Source organism: Crotalus tigris, unplaced genomic scaffold, assembly GCF_016545835.1.
Source record: "Crotalus tigris isolate CLP2741 ecotype Arizona unplaced genomic scaffold, ASM1654583v1 scf7180000024341.3516292, whole genome shotgun sequence".
In the NCBI taxonomy this organism is placed as follows: Eukaryota; Metazoa; Chordata; class Lepidosauria; order Squamata; family Viperidae; genus Crotalus; species Crotalus tigris.
The window spans coordinates 1,951,809-1,971,637 of NW_024100511.1; the positions used below are offsets into that span (position 1 = coordinate 1,951,809).

Sequence of the window (19,829 nt, forward strand, 5' to 3'; positions counted from 1 at the left end):
TCAGCCTTGCCTCAGGGCTTTCAAATGCTGGGTAGTTGTCTGAGTCTTGATGGGGTCCTCATACATCAACCGCATGTGCTCACAAAACTCCACAAAGTTGTCCAGCAATGGGCTACATTGGGCTAACAAGGGTGTGCCCCAACGAGCTGCAGAACCAGAAAGCAGGCTTATCATAAACCCCACTTTATCCCGGTCAGTGGGGAAATCCTCTGCTTTGACACTAATGTACAAGTGGCATTGACCCATGAAAACAGGACACATGTCTGGGTTGCCATCAAATTTGTCCGGCCTCGCTACTTGGCATTTTCTCCTGGGTGGTGGTGGAGCAAAGTGGATCTCATGTCAGAGGCCATTTCCCATTTATCACAGATAAGGGCCATAGAACCAGTGCCGGAGGATCAGAAGGGGTGGGGGGTTTACTCCAATCTTTTTGTCGTTCCAAAAACTTTGGTGGGCTGGAGGGCAATTTTGGATCTAAAGAGTCTAAATTACTATCTAACTTACAGGAAGTTCAAGATGCAGTCACTTCAATCGATCCTAGCCAGCATCAGAAAAGGGGACTTCCTGACATCAATAGACTCAACAGAGGCATACTTACACATTCCTATCCTCCCTGGACATCACAGGTTCCTCAGATTTTGCTATGTCCACCAGCATTACCAATACAGAGCCCTTCCATTCGGTCTCTCCTTGGCCCTCCGAGTGTTCACAAAGATATTAGCAGTGCTGGCTGCCCACCTGAGACAAATTCCAATCTGTGTCCAGTGCTATCTGGACGATATTCTAATACAGTCTCCATCCTTCCAGCAGGCTCAATCGGACCTATCCCGAACCATCACGGCCCTTCAGACTCACGGGTTTTCTGTCAATTTTCAGAAAAGCCAGATGGTTCCATCCACCTGTCTCCTCCATTTGGGTGCGGTCATCAACACAAACACTTGTACAGTCTATCTGTCACAGGAACAACAGGACAGCATACGGCCCCTAGTTCATTGGGTTTGGAGGGAGCGGGTGGTCACCCTAGCATTGTTGTCACAACTCCTGGGGAAGATGGTGTCCTGTATAGCAATTGTACCATGGGCACGTCTTCATGCCAGGGAACTACAGTGGGTTTTGCTCCCATTCCAGAGGCTACACATCAGCGCTTCCACCTGGAAGGTTCGAGTTCTGCATCAGGTGTTGAATTCCCTTCGGTGGTGGGCCTCCCCAGCAATGACAAGGGGCACCCAGTTCAAGGAACCAGTCAGGATTACCCTGACAACGGACGCCAGCCTCTTCGGCTGGGGAGCACACCTTCAGTCAGAATTGGCCAGTGGTCCCAGACAGACTTACAGAACAATATAAACTGGTTGGAGCTCAGGGCTATACATCTAGCCTTATGCCACTTCAACAGCAGGGTGGCAGGACAACATGTCCTAGTGCTCACAGACAATATTGCTGCAAAGGCTCATGTGAACAGATGGGGGAACCAGATCCAGGCCTCTCATGGAAGAGGCCCATTTGTTGGGGACTTGATCGGAGAACAATCTTTCTTCCATCAAAGCGGAACACATCTCTGGAGAGGTGAATCAGCAGGTGGACTCCTTGAGCAGGTCCACAGTGGACCATTCCGAGTGGCGCCTGGAACCTGACTTGATCAGGGAGATCGTGGACAGGTTTGGTCATCCTGCATTAGACCTCTTGCCTCTCCAACCAATTCCCAACTACCAAGGTTTTTTCCAGGTTCCCCTCTCGGGGAGCAGAAGGGACGGATGCCTTCCGCAGTCCCTGGCCCAGGGGGCTGTTGTACACCTTTCCTCCCCTTCCTTTGATTCTGGTGACAATCTGCAACATCCTGCATGAATGGGCGGAGGTCATCCTGATTGCCCCACATTGGCCAAGGCGTCCGTGGTTCGCTGACCTGGTGGAGCTTTCCATCTCTCACCCATGGAGGATTCCCTCAGGTTGTATCTGTCATGATTCTGTGCCAGCCTGTGTTCCCAACAGCTGAGTCTGGGAATCTGAGGAGGAGGTGGAGGAGGCATTTGAAGGGCCATCAGGGTCAGAGGGAGGCTCTGATGAATTACAAGACTCACGGTTTGATGAAGAGCCTGGGCCCTCCAGTCGTGTTCCTGATGAAGCTCAGCTGTGTGGGGAGAATGAGTCAGACTTAGAGGATTCACACCTGATGGACATGATGATTGATGCTCGTAGACACAGGCAATTAGCGAGAGCAGATCAGCAGCAGTCAATATGACAGCTCCAGAGTAGGAGGAGAATGCACTGAGAGACAATGCCTGGGACTGCTTTATAAAAAGGGAAGGTGTGGGCGGTGCTGGCTGCTGAAGGCAACCATTGCAAAGTATTTCATGGGATCATGTTCTGTTAGTCTTGCCGGAGACGACTTCTCTGCTTTGTATGGTTTCGTGTGGATAATTTCCTCCATTTGGATTGTGTTTGCTGCTTTTGTTTCTGGACTATTTGGCAGGTTGGTTACCCATATTAAAAAGGGTTTGTTTTCTTTTGAGTCTCCAGCCTATTTTCTCAGAAGGGGTTTTTGTCCTTGTGCCTTTAACAAGGACAGCCATAGGCTGGGATAGAACAGTATTGTCCTCAGCCAGAGAGTCCTTCAGCATCCGGATCCCCAGTGGCTCCAACTAACCGCTTGGCATTTGAGCAGCAGGCCTTGACCCGAAACTCATATTCATCGAGGGTGATAGCCATGATCCAACAATCCAGGCGCCCCTCCACGAATAGGACTTATGATGCCACATGGAGGAGTTTCTGTACCTGATGTTCAGGGCACAAAGTAGAACTCTCGGACATCACTCTTCCGATTGTTCTGGAATTCCTGTTGGATGGGTTGGACAAGGAGTTATTCCCAAACACCATCCACAGACAGGTTTCAGCCCTCTCCACAGTGATCCTGTGTGACAATTCCGCCCCCTTGGTGCAACACCCTACAGTATGTTCCTTCCTAAAAGGGGCAACTAACGCCAAGCCTCTGGCGGTCCGCCATTATCCCTCTTGGGACCTACCCCGGGTCTTACAGGCCCTCACCTCGCCACCCTTTGAGCCCATTACCACATGCTCCCTGAAACTGTTGTCTATGAAGGTGGCTTTCCTTGTAGCGGTCACGTGGGCCAGGCAAATTTCAGAGCTGGCCGCCCTCTCCGTCAGAGAGGACCTGTGCATTTTCCATGCAGACAGGGTGACCTTGTGTCTGGACCCTTCCTTTGTCCCCAAGATTAATTCCTTGTACCATAGGTCCCAGGAGGTGGTGCTTCCTAACTTCTGTCCTAATACGTCTCATGAACTAGAAAGACAATGGCATATTCTAGATGTTCACAGGGCCCTGTGGCATTACATCAAGCAGACTTCTGCCTTCCATAAATCCGAGGCACTGTTTGTTTCCTTTCAGCCCTCATCCATGGGTCAGAAGGTTTCCTCCTTGACTGTAGGCAGGTGGATTCGGGCTTGCATTGCCCAAGCATATCAGTCCCAATCGTTGACTGTTCCCGGTCGCATCACTGCCCATTCCATTCGCAGTGCGGCTACATCGGCAGCTTGGGCTACCCAGGCATCTATCGGGGAGATCTGCAGGGTGGCGACATGGTCCTCAGCTTCCTCGTTTGTCAAGCATTATAGAATTGACAAATTTGCCTCCTCGGATGCCTCGTTTGGACGGAGGGTATTACAGCAAGTGATATCTACCTGTGGGATTCAGGCCCAAACTGCTTCCCCCCCTTAGGGACAACAGAGCTTTGGTATGTCCCACTAGTGGATTCTCCATCCAATCATGCTGGAGAAGGGGCGTTGTCTTACCTGAATGCCTTTTCTCAGCATGATGATGGAGAATCCACACCTTCCCTTTTAGTATCTGTTTGGTCCTGTGTACAGTATAGGATGAGCACACACGTCGGACTAATGTCTGTGCCTCGCCTTCGTCGCAAACTGGGGTGCTGTTGCACAGCAGAGGAGTGGCAACTTTCCAGACTTAGTCTTATCAGAGCAGGAAGATTAAGACAACCCACTAGTGGATTCTCCATCATCATGCTGAGAAAAGGCATTCAGGTAAGACAATGCCACATCTCATAATGATTTAAAACAAACTAGACTTTCTTAGCAGCTTTAAATCCAGTGGGGATTATTATGGTTAAAAATAAACTATGTACAATACATACACAATAATATATCATTGTTTATTCTCTGGCTTCATGTTAAACTCTTAATTTTCTAACTAGGAATACCTTCAATGTTCTACGGCAGGGCTTTTCAAACTTTTCACAGATTATACCACTTTTAGGACATGACAATATTCGAGTACCACCAATGCTTAGCAAGGTGTCAAAAACTTGATGACTAAAAAAGGGGGGGATTTGGGGCTTTACTGGTTAGATTCATTTGTTGTTATAGAAATGGCTAGTTTATAATATGGAAAAGTAAAAAGTTGAGGTTTAATGTTAATGCTTCCTTTTACTGCAACAAAGGAAGTCAGAAGTCAATACCTTTTCCTTTTCCATTCTCCCCCTCACTTTTCCCTTTTTCTCTCACCCTTTGCTCCCAAAGCCCCCCTCTCTCACACACACTTTGCTCACAAAGGCCGCTAGCTCTCTGTCCCTCACTCACACTTTGCTCGCAAAAGCCCCTTGTGCGCTCTCACTCACACTTTGCTCGCAAGAGCCTCTCACTCTCTTGCTCTTTCATTCACTCACACTTTGCTCACAAAGGCCTCTCACTCTCTCACTCACACTTCGCTCATAAATAAGGTGACCAACTTTTTTACAATGAGAAGGACACAAATAAATTGAAGAAAAAAAATATTGTAAATAAAAGAAACATTTTATTCTATGCAACAATAATACAGAATACACTATAATATGATAAATGCATAATAAAAACATTTGTAACAATAACATTTTATATTGTAATTATGGTTACATGACTATTAATTATTTAAATGAGTACTTTTCCACTGAATGAATATTTTTTGTCAATGTATCATCTTCTAACAATATATTGAAAATATCTGAACAAGAAATATCCTTCATATTGAATTTTACGGCAAGTGCTGCAGCTAGAGTATCAAGCACATTCATTATGAATAAATAAAATTATTAAAACTGAAACAATAACATAAGCAAATAAACTTGTAAATAAAATTTTACGTATTTGGAAATTATTAAATAGATAATGAATTAATAAAACATGAATTATTGTGCTCACCTGTGTATGACTGAATATTCACTGAGAAAGAAGTGAGTCTAATGCATGCGTGTGTGTCGTGTCGTGTTTCAGTAAGAAGTAAACAAAGCCACTTGTGCGCAGCACACTCTTGTGTGCGGCACCCTCTCTCAAAACAATTTGAGGAGTGCATGCGTCTCATAATCGCGTCTCACCACACTGTACCGAGCCTTGACGAATCATCATGTCAAATACAAATACATCACATCACACGCAACGGATCAGATCGGCATTGATTGAATACGGAGATTCACAGATTAGTCTTCAAATATCAAAAAGGAGGACATGTAGGAGGACACTTTTCGAGAGAGGACAGAACTTACAAAAGAAGGACTGTCCTCCCTAAAGGAGGACGATTGGTTACCTTATCATAAAAGCCTCTTGCTCACTCTCTCACCCACTCACCCTTCACTCGCAAAGGCCCCTCACTCTCTCTCTTCTCACCGCTTTGCTAATAAAAGCCTCTTCTCTCTCTTTCTCCATGTTTTTTCTCTCTCCCTCTCCCACCAAACCTGCTCCTTTTATAGCTTTTCCTCTCTCCACCCTCCTTTTCTCTTCCGAGAAGCTCCAATCAGCATGTAGCCATGCACACAGATCCTGGGACTTCTGCTGAGCACTGCAGCTCTAGCTGATCTCCTCCAGGCCTGTGCAGTGCCACTTTAGCTTGTTCCCTCCCCCACTATACTTGGCTAGAGGTCGTGTACCACCTGCCAGGTGTTAAAGTACCACCCGTATCACCAGTTGAAAAGCTATGTTCTATGGTATGAAAGAAAGGTATAAAAGAAAGGAGAAGAAAGTTAAACTTATGACTAGATACTTGTGAGTATTACATAGGTATTTGGTTGTTTTTAGCTGAAACAGAAATGAAATGCAAAACTTTTCTATATTAGAAATATATTACCTTTGCAATAGGAGTCAAACACTTTACAGGACTTGTACTGAAAGAAAACCATTGATTGCACTGCATCTCTCTATTAGAGAGAAGTGGATGTTGAAATGTTCTTCCAACCTGTTAAAAACAAAAAACGAAGTGATAGGGGAGGATTAATTTTAGACCAATTAAAGAAAATTTTGCAGAAGCTGGAAAAATGCTCCTGGTTTGCAAAGTAATATATTAATTTTGAGTTCAAATGGAACAAGCTGGCAGGATTCTTTTCAAAGTGCAGAGCATCACATCCACATAAAGAGAGCCAGATAACTATTCCATATAGCTTTTTCTTAGTTGTTCAACACCACTGTTGGAGAAAATCTCACCATCAATTCCTTGATCATCTTTTCTTTTTCATTTAATTTATCTTGCAGGCAACTTATAATATGAAGGTCTTCCAGCCTAGGTGCCCTCTTTCTGGTTTTCTCTTCTCCTTCCTCAAATCTGTGTTGAGTATAAGATAAAAAAACTCTTGAAGATACCAGAGCAATCATTTGTCTTTGTTAAATGAAGATTAGTATAGCATTAGAGTTGCTTCTGTAATTGAGATAACATACAATTGTATTAAATAAATCTAATTTCTAGTTCGACCCTCTTACATTACTTCATTTTGCTCTTTGAACAAGGATATCTGTTGGAGTGGGAGGGGTCACAAATCAAGATGGCAGCTAATAAATAAAACAATGGGTAATTGCATTTGGATGCACATTCATTAGCTGAAAAAAGCAGACTCTGAGCTACTGATCTTTCCCCAAAGTAAAGCTGTTGAACACAGATGGAATTACCATGCACGATAACTTTATGTTATTAAATGCACAGATAGTTTATAGTTGTATGCATTAATCTAGTTTAAAATCTGATATCTATAAAATAATTTTGCTAAGGCTACTTAATTTTACATAATTTACATAATTTTACATAATTTACCTTTGCCTACTTTGATAAGTAAGAGAGAAAGATGGGAATGTTCAAGGACGGAGCAAAGAATTTTATTTTTCTATAAACACATTCAATAAATAAAGAATAATCTCTTTCAATAAAAGACAATATTTGTAGCTCAGGATTGAACTGTGGGGACTTTGGTTCTCTCTAAGCTTGGTTAATTTCTTGCAGGCGTTTCATTACCAAACTAGATATCATCAGTGCTGAAGATGTTAGCTAGTTAATGAAAGTTCCTTCTTTGTAGTCATATTCTGCGTTTGTAAATTTAGAGTTAGAGAATTTTAATTTCTCTGTTGGTGAAAATAAATCAGAAGCTCTCACAGTTGACTGCATTTAGCTGATTCAAAATAACTTCTTTATATTTATATCAACATATTTACAATACCATACATTCTTCTTTACAGCAACATAGCACAAATGAAGACTTCTTACAGAGAGATACAGAGACAAACCTGAGACTGAAAATCCAGCTCCTAACTCAATACCTTTTTTTTGCACAGACTCAGTAGCACTTTCTTCACATTGGCTGACTGAGTTACCACATGACTCTTCCTGCTCATGAATATTCCAACACTCCTCCCTTCATGACAGGAAGAGACATCAGACCTATTGACTTAACACATTCTCCATAGTGAACACTACCCAATGGTTTAGTCATCATGTCTGCCAAATTATCCTCAGAAGAACAATGATGTAAACTAATCAATTTTCCTTTTATAGCTTCCCTGACATTACAATATTTAATGTCTACATGTTTACTTCTGTTCTTCACCCTGTCACCAGTTGCCATTTTTATACAGGCAGCATTGTCTTCAAATACCTTTACAGATTCTTTTACATTAATATTTAAATCTTGCAACAACTGTACATCATTATTTGGCAATACCTTTTTCTTATATACCCACTTACAACCCACAGCTTTGGTTCCCTGTGGCAAAGTCACTGATTTAAATACTTCATGGTCTCCCATGGATTTCATCTCTTTATCCATGGCCTCCTTCCATCTTTCTTGTTCAGCTTTTGGTAATGCCAACACCTCTTTATAACTTCTTGGCTCATACCACACATTGCAAACCTTTACCTTGCTGGCAGAATACCTGTCAGGCAGAATTCCTTTATTACATCGCTCTGACCTACGTGGTATTAACTGCTCCTGTGTCTCAAATCTATCTGGCTTCATATCTTGTTCAGCCTCTCCTCCCTGAACATTGACATCTTCAATAATCATTTTTTTATCATTAGATGAGTTATTGTCGTTAAATAGATCACCATCATTGAGACATACCCAGAATTTGCATTAATTCTGTCCCAATTTTGTTCTGCAAAATTAGCAGACCTTGAAATTACAATTCTTTTACTTCCATCACTAAAGCGATATCCTTTTGACCGTGGCTCATAGCCCACAAACCTGAGATTTCTTGCCTTTTGCTGTCCCTTTCTTCTGATTGCTTTCAAAATGTGTACCCATGCAGTACTTCCAAAAATTCTCAAATGTGCCAGTGATGGCTTTCTCCCATATAGAATGGCATATGGAGTATTATTAATGGAGGAACTCCACAGCCTGTTAACTATATAATTGGCAGTCAATATGGCTTCTCCCCAATATGACCTGCTCAGACTAGAATCCTCTAATAATGAATCTTTCATTGTTTGCAAAACACTATTCCTTCTTTCAGCTACACCGTTCTCTGCTGCTGTGTAAGGATTTGTACGTCTGTGTCTTATCCCCAACTGCCCCAACCATTGTTGGAATTTAGTTGACATAAATTCAGTACCTCTGTCAGTTTGCAACTGACACTTTTTTTCTGTACCTTCTCTCTACAAAACTTACCCACTGTTTGAATTGTTGTAGCACCTCTGTCTTTCCTCTAAGGAAGTAGCAAAAGGAATACCTGCTATAATCATCAACAATTACTAGTGCATATTTTGCTCCTCCCAAACTGGCTTGCATAGGTTCCACCAGATCTGCATGGACCAGCTCTAGAGCTCTTTTTGTTTGTCTTGTGCTATATTTACTAACTGGGAATGCCTTTGACTTCGATGCTTTGCATACTGCACAGTCCAAATATGTTTTGCATCCCTTCAAATTTAGCCCTTCTGCAAACTCTTGCATTTGCTGCAAAACTTTAAAGCTTGCATGGCCAAGTCTTCTATGTAGAAGATGAACACATGAATCATGCTCTGCAACATTCTTAAATATATGGGAACATTGAACCTTTTGTCCCTGCAATACATATAGATTATCTTCCTTTATGCCTTCTGCACAAATATTCCCATTCCTTTTGATGAGACACTTCCCATTTACAAAAATGATCTCAAAACCTTGTTTGTCTAAATTAGACACACTTAACAAATTATGTTCCATCTCAGGTACACAAAGCACATTGGTAAACTTTGATTCCAAATATGGAATTTTTACATCGCCTCTTCTGATGACTTTTGCTTTTTGGCCATTTGCCAAAGCCACAGTTTCTTGTGCTACTGGAACAAACCTGCAAAATAATTCAGAGTCATTAACAATTGTTTGACTTGCCCCACTATCTATTAGCCACTTGTCTCTGTTGTTGCTATAGCAAACTTTTGAAATACCAAAATGTTCCTTTTGCAAATCAGTCTTTTTTGCTTCCATAAATGTCCTTTGCTGCAAATTGTTCCTTTGCAAACAGTTCCTTTTCAGATGTGTCTTTGTCCACAAATGTAGCAATTCTTTTCTTGCTTAGCTCTCTGCCTGCAAAATGTTTCTTCTCTGAAGACTTGCAGTCTGGACCCCATCCTCAGGAATTTCACCTCCTCCTGGCTGCTTTTAAAATGGCGCTTTTCTTCTTCATTAAGCAAACATGCCTTTAAAGCCTCAACATTTAAGTCTTGCTCTTCTTTACACTCAAATATGGCAGAAACTGTGTCCCAGGTTTTATCTAAACTGTTCAACACCAATAAAACCTTCTGGGACTCAGGGAATTTAATCCCACGTTGTTCTAAGTCCAAAAATAAACTTTGCATTTTATTTAAATGCTGTTTCACAGATTCACCTGGTTGCAAACAGGCCCTGTAAAGTTTTCTTGACAATTGCACTATATTGCATGCAGAAACATTCACATGCACAGCTCTCAACTTCAACCAAATCTCCTTTGCAGTCTTTAAATTTGCAACATTTAGAAATTGTTCATCATCTAAATTCAAGATGAGATAAGCCATTGCTTGATCATGACTTTTCTGATCAGCAGCTGCAAATACTTGTGGTGGATTTTCTATGATATACCACAGCTCTTTAGTCTTGAGCAAACATTCCACTTTAGCAGCCCATATAATGTAATTCTTCTAGCCCAAACGAGGCACAGAGCTTTCCTTAAATTCCATTGCAGCGATTTTGCTAATTCTGCCTTGTTCTTATACTTTCTAAACACAGGCAATTTCTTCCAGCTTTAAATTACAATGCAGTCCTTAGTAAGCTCTGGGCCCATAACCTGTTAAGAGAATTTTAATTTCTCTGATGGTGAAAATAAATCAGAAGCTCTCACAGTTGACCGCATTTAGCTGATTCAAAATAACTTCTTTATATTTATATCAAAATATTTACAATACCATACATTCTTCTTTACAGCAACATAGATTAATGAAGACTTCATACAGAGAGGATACAGAGACCTAAGACTGAAAATCCAGCTCCTAACTCAATACCTTTTTTTTGCAGACTCAGTAGCACTTTCTTCACATTGGCTGACTGAGTTACCACATGACTCTTCCTGCTCATGAATATTCCAACATTTAGATTAGAAAATTGTTCTTTTATCACCTTTGTGTTATTTCTAGTCTCATCATGAGCTAAAGCAATAGTCTTTTGTATTGATTTTAGCATGGAGAGAATTTCTTTCTGATCTTCATCCATATTCAAACTGAAGCCTTTGGGAACAGGTGTTATTGATGGTTTTTTTACCATTTCAAGCTGAGTATGGGACATCCATTTCATTTTTTGTAGGTGGTCTTTATAATAAAAATTGTTCATCAATCAAGGATTTGTAATCCAAAATATTCCATCATCTCAAGCAATGAAGTGTATTTCTCCTGCAGGGAAATAGTTCCACAACACAGCTCTGAAAGTAAGATAATATTTATATTAATAGTTCAGGCAAGTTTCAAAATAGTTCATTGTCTCTGCCACATCAATAAGCAGCCCAAAAGTTCTTTTATTTTTCCCTTTTCCCAGCTGCAATCTTCAAAAGTGAAAGCTTCCAAGGTCAGTAAGAGTCTTATCTAAATCTGGGCTTCAAGCCAAGTTTCCTTTAGACATAACAAATGGTAGTTCCATAATTCACCACTAGATGTCATTAGCACCGTTTTCCAGCTTTTTAAATCCCAGCTTATAATATAAGCTTTTCAAATCCCCCCTTTTTTAAAAAAAGTCTCAAAAGTGCTTTTAGTCCCCAAATTTAAAGTATATTAATTCCAAATTAATCTTGTAATTTTCTCTGTTTCTCCCAAGTAATTAATTCGCTGCTTTTCTTTTCTAGAGGGAATGGGGTGGAAATCCCCCTTCCCTCCTCATCAGGGAGGGTGCTTTGGGCAGTTTTACAGTCTTAAAGAGAGGATAGTGTCTCACCCAGTTTCATCCATGTTGCTGTAAGGTTGCTTGTTAGTGCTTATTGTCTTCCATTGTCAGCAGCTTCTGACTGGCTACACAAATATAGCCAGTCTTTCCTCCGCCAGTTTGGAGGGCTTTCTTGGATCAAACCGAAGGGCCTCCGCCTTCCCAGGATCAAAGAGGGTCCCCTCCTTGCTTGTCACCTCTATGGGGCAATTTTCAACCCTTTCCAGGATCCCCAGCATGGTGAAATCAAACACGAAAGACGGACCCCCATCTTCCTGTGTCTATTCTGCTGCGATGTCAAAACCGCAATTTTTACTTTTCTTGATCTCATTATTGTATCACTTTCAGTTGCTTAACACTAAGGAAGACCCAGTCAGCTATTTCTTGAGTACAAGTAATTAATGTTAACGGGGGAATGATAAATAGAGTGCCTTATCCACAACTTATTTTGTCTACTTTTTACCAAACTTAAAGATGCACACAGCTCATCCTGGGCAAGTTCATAAGTTTTAGCAGGTTGAATATGGTTGCTTTTCTAAAGCTCTACAAGTAAAGCATAAAATGAATCCTACCTAGACCTTTTCTCTTGATTTTCCCTGCCTTGAAGCACTGGGGCAATTTGCTTCTGTAGCTCCACATCTCCATTCAGCCGGTCCACTATGCCCTTCAAAAGAGAATTCTCGTTCTTGAGCTCTGAAATTTCTTTCTGACATTTTTCCAACTCATCCTTAAGAAACTGTATCTGTTCTTGGTAACTTTCTTCCTGAGTAAATTGGCAAAGGAAGGTATTAAACCTTTACATTAGAAAAGGTGGTGATAAGATTCTACTTCATAAGTACGAAAAAGAATAATGCTCACCTGAAGGGGGGAGGTAGGGTAATTTCTATTGAACAACAGAAGAGAAATACATAAAAATTATTCGCCCTTCAAGACCATGTGAAGTTACAGCAATTTGCTCTTGGAAGAGTCTGTACATTTAAATTATCAGATATTATCACAATTGAATATATCTAGTGCACCTGAAACGTATTGTGATCCACAAAGGAAATAATGTGGCTATCCATCTATTTAAATATAGTAATTAGTATCTGTTAAATAACAGTTGCTAGTTGGTGAGATTTGATTATGAAAATCATGCTTCAAAGTGTGCAGGTGATGCCTGACTGATTCTCAAACCAAACCAATCTATAATCTAAGATTATTCATTTTCACAAGTCAGTACTGATTTAATTCCTTGTTGCTCTTTTGCTTAACAAAAGCAGGGTGAATTATACAGGCTGGTAAGAAACTGAGAAAAACAAGCAAGAGAACATGGACACTTTGTCAGCCCTATTTGATAGATCAGACCAGGAATCAACTCCAAAGAAAAATTAAAAGCATTTTTTTTATTGAGAATGGCTATAACAAATGATTTTTGCATGCTTGATTTTGCTGTGCCTCCTCCTTTTCTTATGTCCATGTGAATTAGGGAGGTGTCTGACTTGCTTCTGTAGGCTTTCTGCTTTTTTTGGACTTAAATATATTTTTCCGTCATCACTACAGCTACTCCTGAGCTGACTCTTTTGGCTACACCTCAACTTGACTACTTCACAGTATTCTACATGGGGCTAACTTTGAGGACCATCTGGAAGCTTCTGTTGGCACAAACAAGGCAATCGGGCTTCTAATAAGGAACACTTTTTATTTATGTAAACAACATGGCACAATGGCATCATATGCCCACAACCAGCCATTCCACTTTCACTGCCATGCATTAAAAGTAGTATTTTCTGATTTGAGCAGTATGATCAGGTTCACCTGCTTATCCATTTCATTGTGGGCAAACATCTCTCCTCCATATGGCTATTGGGCACTGTGACTGCAATACTCACTATGGCTTGATTTTTAACAAGTTCACCAGTGGAAAAGTGAAAATCTGTATCTTTCTTCTCCAAATTGTAGTAATATCTTGATGGTTAGAGTACTTACTAATATCCTGCAGTGTAATTCTTCAATGTATATTTGAAATATGTCTTAAAATTCTCAAGGAAGAGGAAACGAGAACAAGAGATGAAAGGGATACAGTTTTTCATATCCCTAATTCGTGCTGTGGAAGCATGGTTTATGATACCTATCAACAAAGTTTGTTTTTTCTGCATCCTGTTTAGTTCACTCTGTAACACTTTTCTTGCCTTCTCTTCCAAGGCCTGCATTTCTCAAAAGCGAAACTGCTGTTGAGCCTTGAATTTGTCATCATACTCCTTCTTCCAAGCTTCTTTTACCTCCTGTCACCAAAGAAAAAAGTCTTTAGACCTTTTATGCTGGCATCAATCAATAGGGAATAGCTGTATCTGGATGTGGATGCAGAAACGATGGTATCTTCATTGGTAACATTTCCCAATTCCAATAGGCATTTAGTGAATGAACAAGCAAACAGTTCTACTTTAATAGTTGGAGGTCTGAAAATATATTGTGGTTACTCTCATAAAAGTACAATTATGGGAAGTTGAGAGGTTTGCCTTTTTACAAAAGAGTTGCTGCTTTTATGTTTGTAGCACCACCCTTGAAGGGACCGCTGAAGTCCAGGCTCTTCTGGCCCTCTTGGTCTGGCTGCCAGTCCAAGAGGTCCCTTACTTGGACACCTCTGCTTGACAGAGACACACAGTGTGGTGGTGCTCTGTCTCTGTCACCAGCAACTCACATGAGGTAATGATGGTCAGTCTCTGTCAGTAGGTGGCTCACTTGAAATGATGATGGTCAGTCTCTGGCAGCAGCAGCTCACGTGAGGGGAAGATGGTGGTCAGTCTCTATCAACAAGCAACTCACATCTCTGGCAGAAGCAGCTCACATGAGATAATGATGGTCAGTCTCTCGCAGGCAGCTCATGTGAGGTGATGATGGTCAGTCTCTCTCAGCAACTCACAGGAAACCCCACCCCTTATTCTATCTCCTCTTCTCTCTCTGACCTTTCCCCATTGAATCCTCTCCTTCTCTCTTCCCTTCTCTCTTTCAAGCTTGCTCTACAGAAGCCTTTCTATCTCTATTCCCCCCCCCCCCCGTCAGGCTTGCCTCACCGAAAAGAATAAAAACAAAACCCAGCCAACCTCCTCCCTCGCTGTCCCTCCATCTGGCTTGCTCCTCCGGAAAAAAGGGATAAAAGCTTCTCCTTTCCCAGTCAATCTCCTCTTCCCCTTTAAAAATCCCTCTTCCAGAGCCACGCACCACCCCCCGCCACTGCCGAATCCGCAGAGCTACAGCAAAGCCTCCCAGCCATGGCCGATCCCACACCAACTCCACTCTCCACTACATGTTAATCCCTGATCCCACACATTTTGCCTCTAGAAAATTCTGAACTAACTCCAACTTCATTTTTCTGGGTAGATTTTGAAATAAAGTCCATTGCAGCCACAAACTTTTTATTCAGAAACATTATTGTGAATAACAATGGTGCTATATTAAGGAAATGCTCAAGCCTTTTAGTTAAATTTCCCTTAGGGTAATATTAAAAATTAGTTAGCAAGGGATTAAATGCATCAAAGGAAGGATCAAATGGTGGGTGCTATGTGATATAACCCCAAAATATTTTATTATTTTATTTATTTATATTTATATAGAGATGGAGAAAGCCCTTTGTAATGTATTGAGGTGAATTACTTGGTAATGTTGGAAAAACAATCATAAGATTCTGTCAGTTAAGAGCCAGACTTGCTGTCTACATGCTAATTATCTTGTGTTAAAGCAGGAACTAATACTTGAATCCTATTGGCTGCCACCTAATTGCTGAGTGTATAAATAGGGGTGGAGCAGCAGTTAGCCAGGCTTCTGTTTAAACCTTTAATAAAAAGTTGTTGTTAAACCTGCTGCCTCTTCAATGCCTCACCGAACACCAAACATAACAGTGGCGACGAAGGTGGAAATGCTGAGTCACTAAGGGGATAAGCTAAGTAATGACGCCTTGGTTGGGGACGCGTCCCACCCCTCATTCCTGCTAGGACGGAAATGCTGGAGGAAGAGCGCTCCCAGGAATCGTCCCTGGAAGTTTAAAAGAAGCCTAGGCAGCACAAGGCATTGCAAGGCTGGAAACAGTGAAAACAACTCACCATGGCCAAACTCGGAAAACTCTCAGAATTCGACGTCGCACATCCAGAGATGTGGAACTTGTACATCGCAAGAGTCAAAAATTACTTGAGAGTCAACCAAGTTCGTGAGGACAGTTTGAAGGCTGCAACGCTGCTGTGCGTTTGTGGCTAGGCGATGTTTGAAATCGCTGAAAACTTAATAGTTCAGGCGCCGCTTGAATCTGTTGCTTATTCGAACTTAAAAAAATGTTCAAAGACCACTTTGAGCCGAAGCTATCGATCATCACCTGGAGGCACGCCTTCGAAAGAAGAGACCAACGACTGGGCAAATCGGCTGCTGAATTCATCGCTGCCCTTCGTCAAGCAGCCCGATCCTGCGAGTTCAAAGATCTTGAAGAGAGGCTGCAAGACCATCTGGTGTGTGGATCTCCAACAGAAATTGTTCGCTAAAGAGACTATTTCATTTCAAGATGCCCTACGGGAGATCACAGCCGAAGAAGCTGCCAGGGGGTTGTCAAGGCCTTATGGCTCTCCAGGAGCACTCCCTGCATAGACGCCACCCACCAGGAAGGCGTTGAGGGGGTTGAAGTCTCCGAATCAGATCAAGAGGTCGATCGGTTACAGCAGCCACTGAAAGAAGGCCACAACGACCAATTGATAAGACAGTTCCCTTCTTTCGATGTGCGGGCTGTGGAGGCTGACACAAACATGCAGATTGCCGGTTCCACACAGCAACATGCCGAGCGTGTGGCAAACAAGGCCACATCGCCACTGCCTGTCAGGATCATCAGAGAGTGAGTCCACCAGAAGAGTTTCCCAGGAAAGGTTCCGGGCCCCCGGGGCAACACAGGGTGGGCTATTGCACCACTAGGAGGAGCGTGCTTAGAACTGGTGTCCATCACCCTCTTAAGAAAAAACTGCAGCTCAGAGTCAAGCTGCAGGGAGTTCCATGCAACATGGAACTAGACACGTGGTCCACATTGTCCATAATTTCCCAGGGGACCTTCAAACACATTTGTAGTCACAGCAGCAAATGAGTTAAGCTCAAGCCGTCAAACCTTGTGTTAACTGATTTCCCAAACTCCTGAGTAACAGTAAAAGGGGAACCTACACTCAGGGTGACATTCAAGGGATTTGAGGGCCTCCTGGAAGTCGTAGTAGTTGAGGGCAACCGCACAAGCCTCATTGGGCTTGATTGGTTTGATGCATTGGGAATCAATGTAAATGGAATAAACAGCACACAAGCAGTGGACTTAGCGGCAGTTTGTTGGGATTTTGCTGATGTTTTTAGCCCTCACTTAGGGAAATATAAAGGTCCTCCCATAGCTCCTTGGCTTGATCCTGCCATAACTCCAATAAGTATCAAGCCATGCAGAGTGCCTTTTGCCCTCAAGCAGAAGATAATGCAGAGCTAGATAAGCTGGTGCAGCAAGGCATCCTTCAGCCGGTTGATAGCAATCAGTGGGAAACCCCCATAGTTACACCACTTAAGGCCAACGGACAGGTGCAAATATGTGCTGATTACAAGTGCACTATCAATAGAGCACTCCAACAACACACATAATTTCCCAGGGGACCTTCAAACACATTTGTAGTCACAGCGGCAAACGAGTTAAGCTCAAGCCATCAAACCTTGTGTTAACTGATTTCCAAAACTCCTGAGTAACAGTAAAAGGGGAACCTACACTCAGGGTGACATTCAAGGGATTGACTACAGTGCCTGTAGTCAGCCATATTTTGGCGTCACTATAGGGAGGTCGCATATTTGCCAAGTTACATTTGGCTCAAGCCTACTAGCAACTGCCAGTGGATGAGGCCATGGCGGAAACTGACCATAGTTACCCACAGGGTAACCCAAGGTTAAGCGCCTACAATTTGGGGTCAGTGTCACCCCAGGCCTCTTCCAGGGAGTGATGGAGTGCACACTCAAGGTATTCCAGGCATGTGCCCATATTTTGATGATGTCCTCATAGCTGGGGAATCAGTCAAAAAATTGGCAGAATGGCTCAAGACCGTCCTTCAGCGCTTCCATGAAGCAGGGCTGAAGCTGAAGCAGGAGAAATGTAAGATTGGGGTAGCTTCAACTGAGTTCCTTGGTTTTCGTATAGATGCCCAAGGCATTCATCCTGCTGAGTCCAAGCTCAAAGCAATTCAGCAGGCCTCCAGTCCAAAATCAAAAGGGGAACTCCAAGCATTTCTTGGACTGCTCAATTTTTATCAAGCCTTCCTACCTCAAAGCCGCAGTGGCAGAGCTGTTACACTGGCTCTTGGACAAGCATGCACAGTGGAAGTGGACCAGTGTCCACGAGAGGAGCTTTTTACAGTCAAATCACTGTTGTCTTCAAACTCAGTTCTGATGCATTTTAACGAAAAGCTGCCTGTCTGCATCACTTAAGATGCATCACCATACGGGGTTGGGGCCATTTAATGGCTGAAGGAAGGCAAATTCCAATAGCCTATTACTCAAGGATCTTGTCCTCTGCAGAGCATAACTACGCTCAAATCAATAAAGAGGCCTTGGCCATAGTGGCCGGGATCAAGAAGTTTCATGACTACTTGTATGGTAGGCCCTTTAAGGTCTTCACAGACCATAAGCCACTCCTAGGGTTGTTCACAACGAACAAGGATGTTGAGGTGGTCAATATTCCTGTCAGCATATAATTTCAGCTTGATTCATAAACCAGGTAAGGAAATGGGCCACGCAGATGGCCTTAGCAGATTGCCATTGCCACAGTTAGAGCCCGACCCCACTCCAGTCACATGCATCTTGGCCATCCAGGATCTGCCTGAGTCTCTCCTAAATGCAGGGGATGTGGCTGCGGAGACAGCGTCAGCTGCGTGTTAAACTGGGTGCTCACTGGGTGGCCAGAAACTAGTCCAGGGCCTAATTTCCAGAGTTTTAGTAGGAGGAAGGATGAGTTGTCAGCTCACAGGGGGTGTGTCCTATGGGGTAGTTGGGTTGTAGTCCCGAACTCACTGAGGACTAGAGTCTTGGAGTCTCTGCATGAGGGATATCTGGGAATAGTCCAGATGAAGGCATTTGCGCGAAGCTACTTTTGGTGGCTGGGCTAGACAAAGATATTGAGGCTCAGGTACACAGTGCCACATTTGCCAGCAAACTAGGCCAGAGATGCCCCGTGCCCCAGTCCATAGATGGGAAACCACACATGCCCCCTGGTCCAGGATTCACTTCGATTATGCAGGGCCTTTCCAGGGACAACTTTTCCTCATTGTGGTGGACAGTCACTCCAAATGGTTAGAGGTCGCACCTGTCCCCACCATGACTACTGCCAGGACCATTCAGGAACTGCATAGGATCTTTGCCACACACAAGTTACCTGACATGATTGTCTCTGACAATGGGGGCTCAATTTACTGCTTCAGAATTTCAGTCATTTTTTAAGGGCAAATATGATCAGACATGCCACATCAGCCCCTTTTCACCCAGCTTTGAATGGCCAAGCGGAGTACATGGTCTGAACAATGAAGGAATCCTTGAAGCAGATAGTCACAAGTAACTGGCAACACAGACTGGCAGATTTCCTGCTCTGCCAACGCACAACTCAGAAGCCCAGCAGAATTAAAATGGGGCAGGCGTTTGATCACAAAGCTGGATCGCCTACATCCAGATAGAGTTGCCTCACAACCAACACAGCCAAGGGCACCGTGGCACTTGCAAGTTGGCGACCCGGTTTGGCCTCGGAACTACGGGCAAGGGGCACTGTGGGTAGTAGCTATGGTTTGTAGGGTGACTGGGTCACTTTCCGGTGAAGTGGTCCTGGAAGATGGTCGCGTGCTGCGCAGGCACATCAACCAACTGTGGCGGAGGTTAGCAACTCAGCCATTGACTCATGACTCCAGTGACAGTCAAACTCAGGAGCAGCATGATTGCTGTAGTGCATCAGATTCTGCCAGCGATGGTGGAGCTTTTATACTAAGGGACGAGACTCAAGTGTCTGGTGAGTCAGTCCCAACCACTGATACCACAACTAATGGACAAGGCCAGCTGATGGCTCCATTTTCAGGACTGTTGGACTCTGTTCCACCTGGGGACACTGGTTTGGGCCTACCAGGACAGCCCAGTGATAGAGAC

General features: G+C 43.0%; 1 protein-coding gene across 1 annotated transcript in view; it reads right to left on the bottom strand.

Moving 5' to 3' along the window:
• LOC120300473 (uncharacterized protein K02A2.6-like) overlaps window positions 1-19,829 on the bottom strand; it is a 35,428-nt gene continuing 15,599 nt past the window's right edge. Inside the window, exon 3 of the mRNA XM_039326541.1 lies at window positions 1-146. Coding sequence (XP_039182475.1) covers window positions 1-146 — 146 coding nt within the window. The remainder of the gene's footprint in view (window positions 147-19,829) is intronic.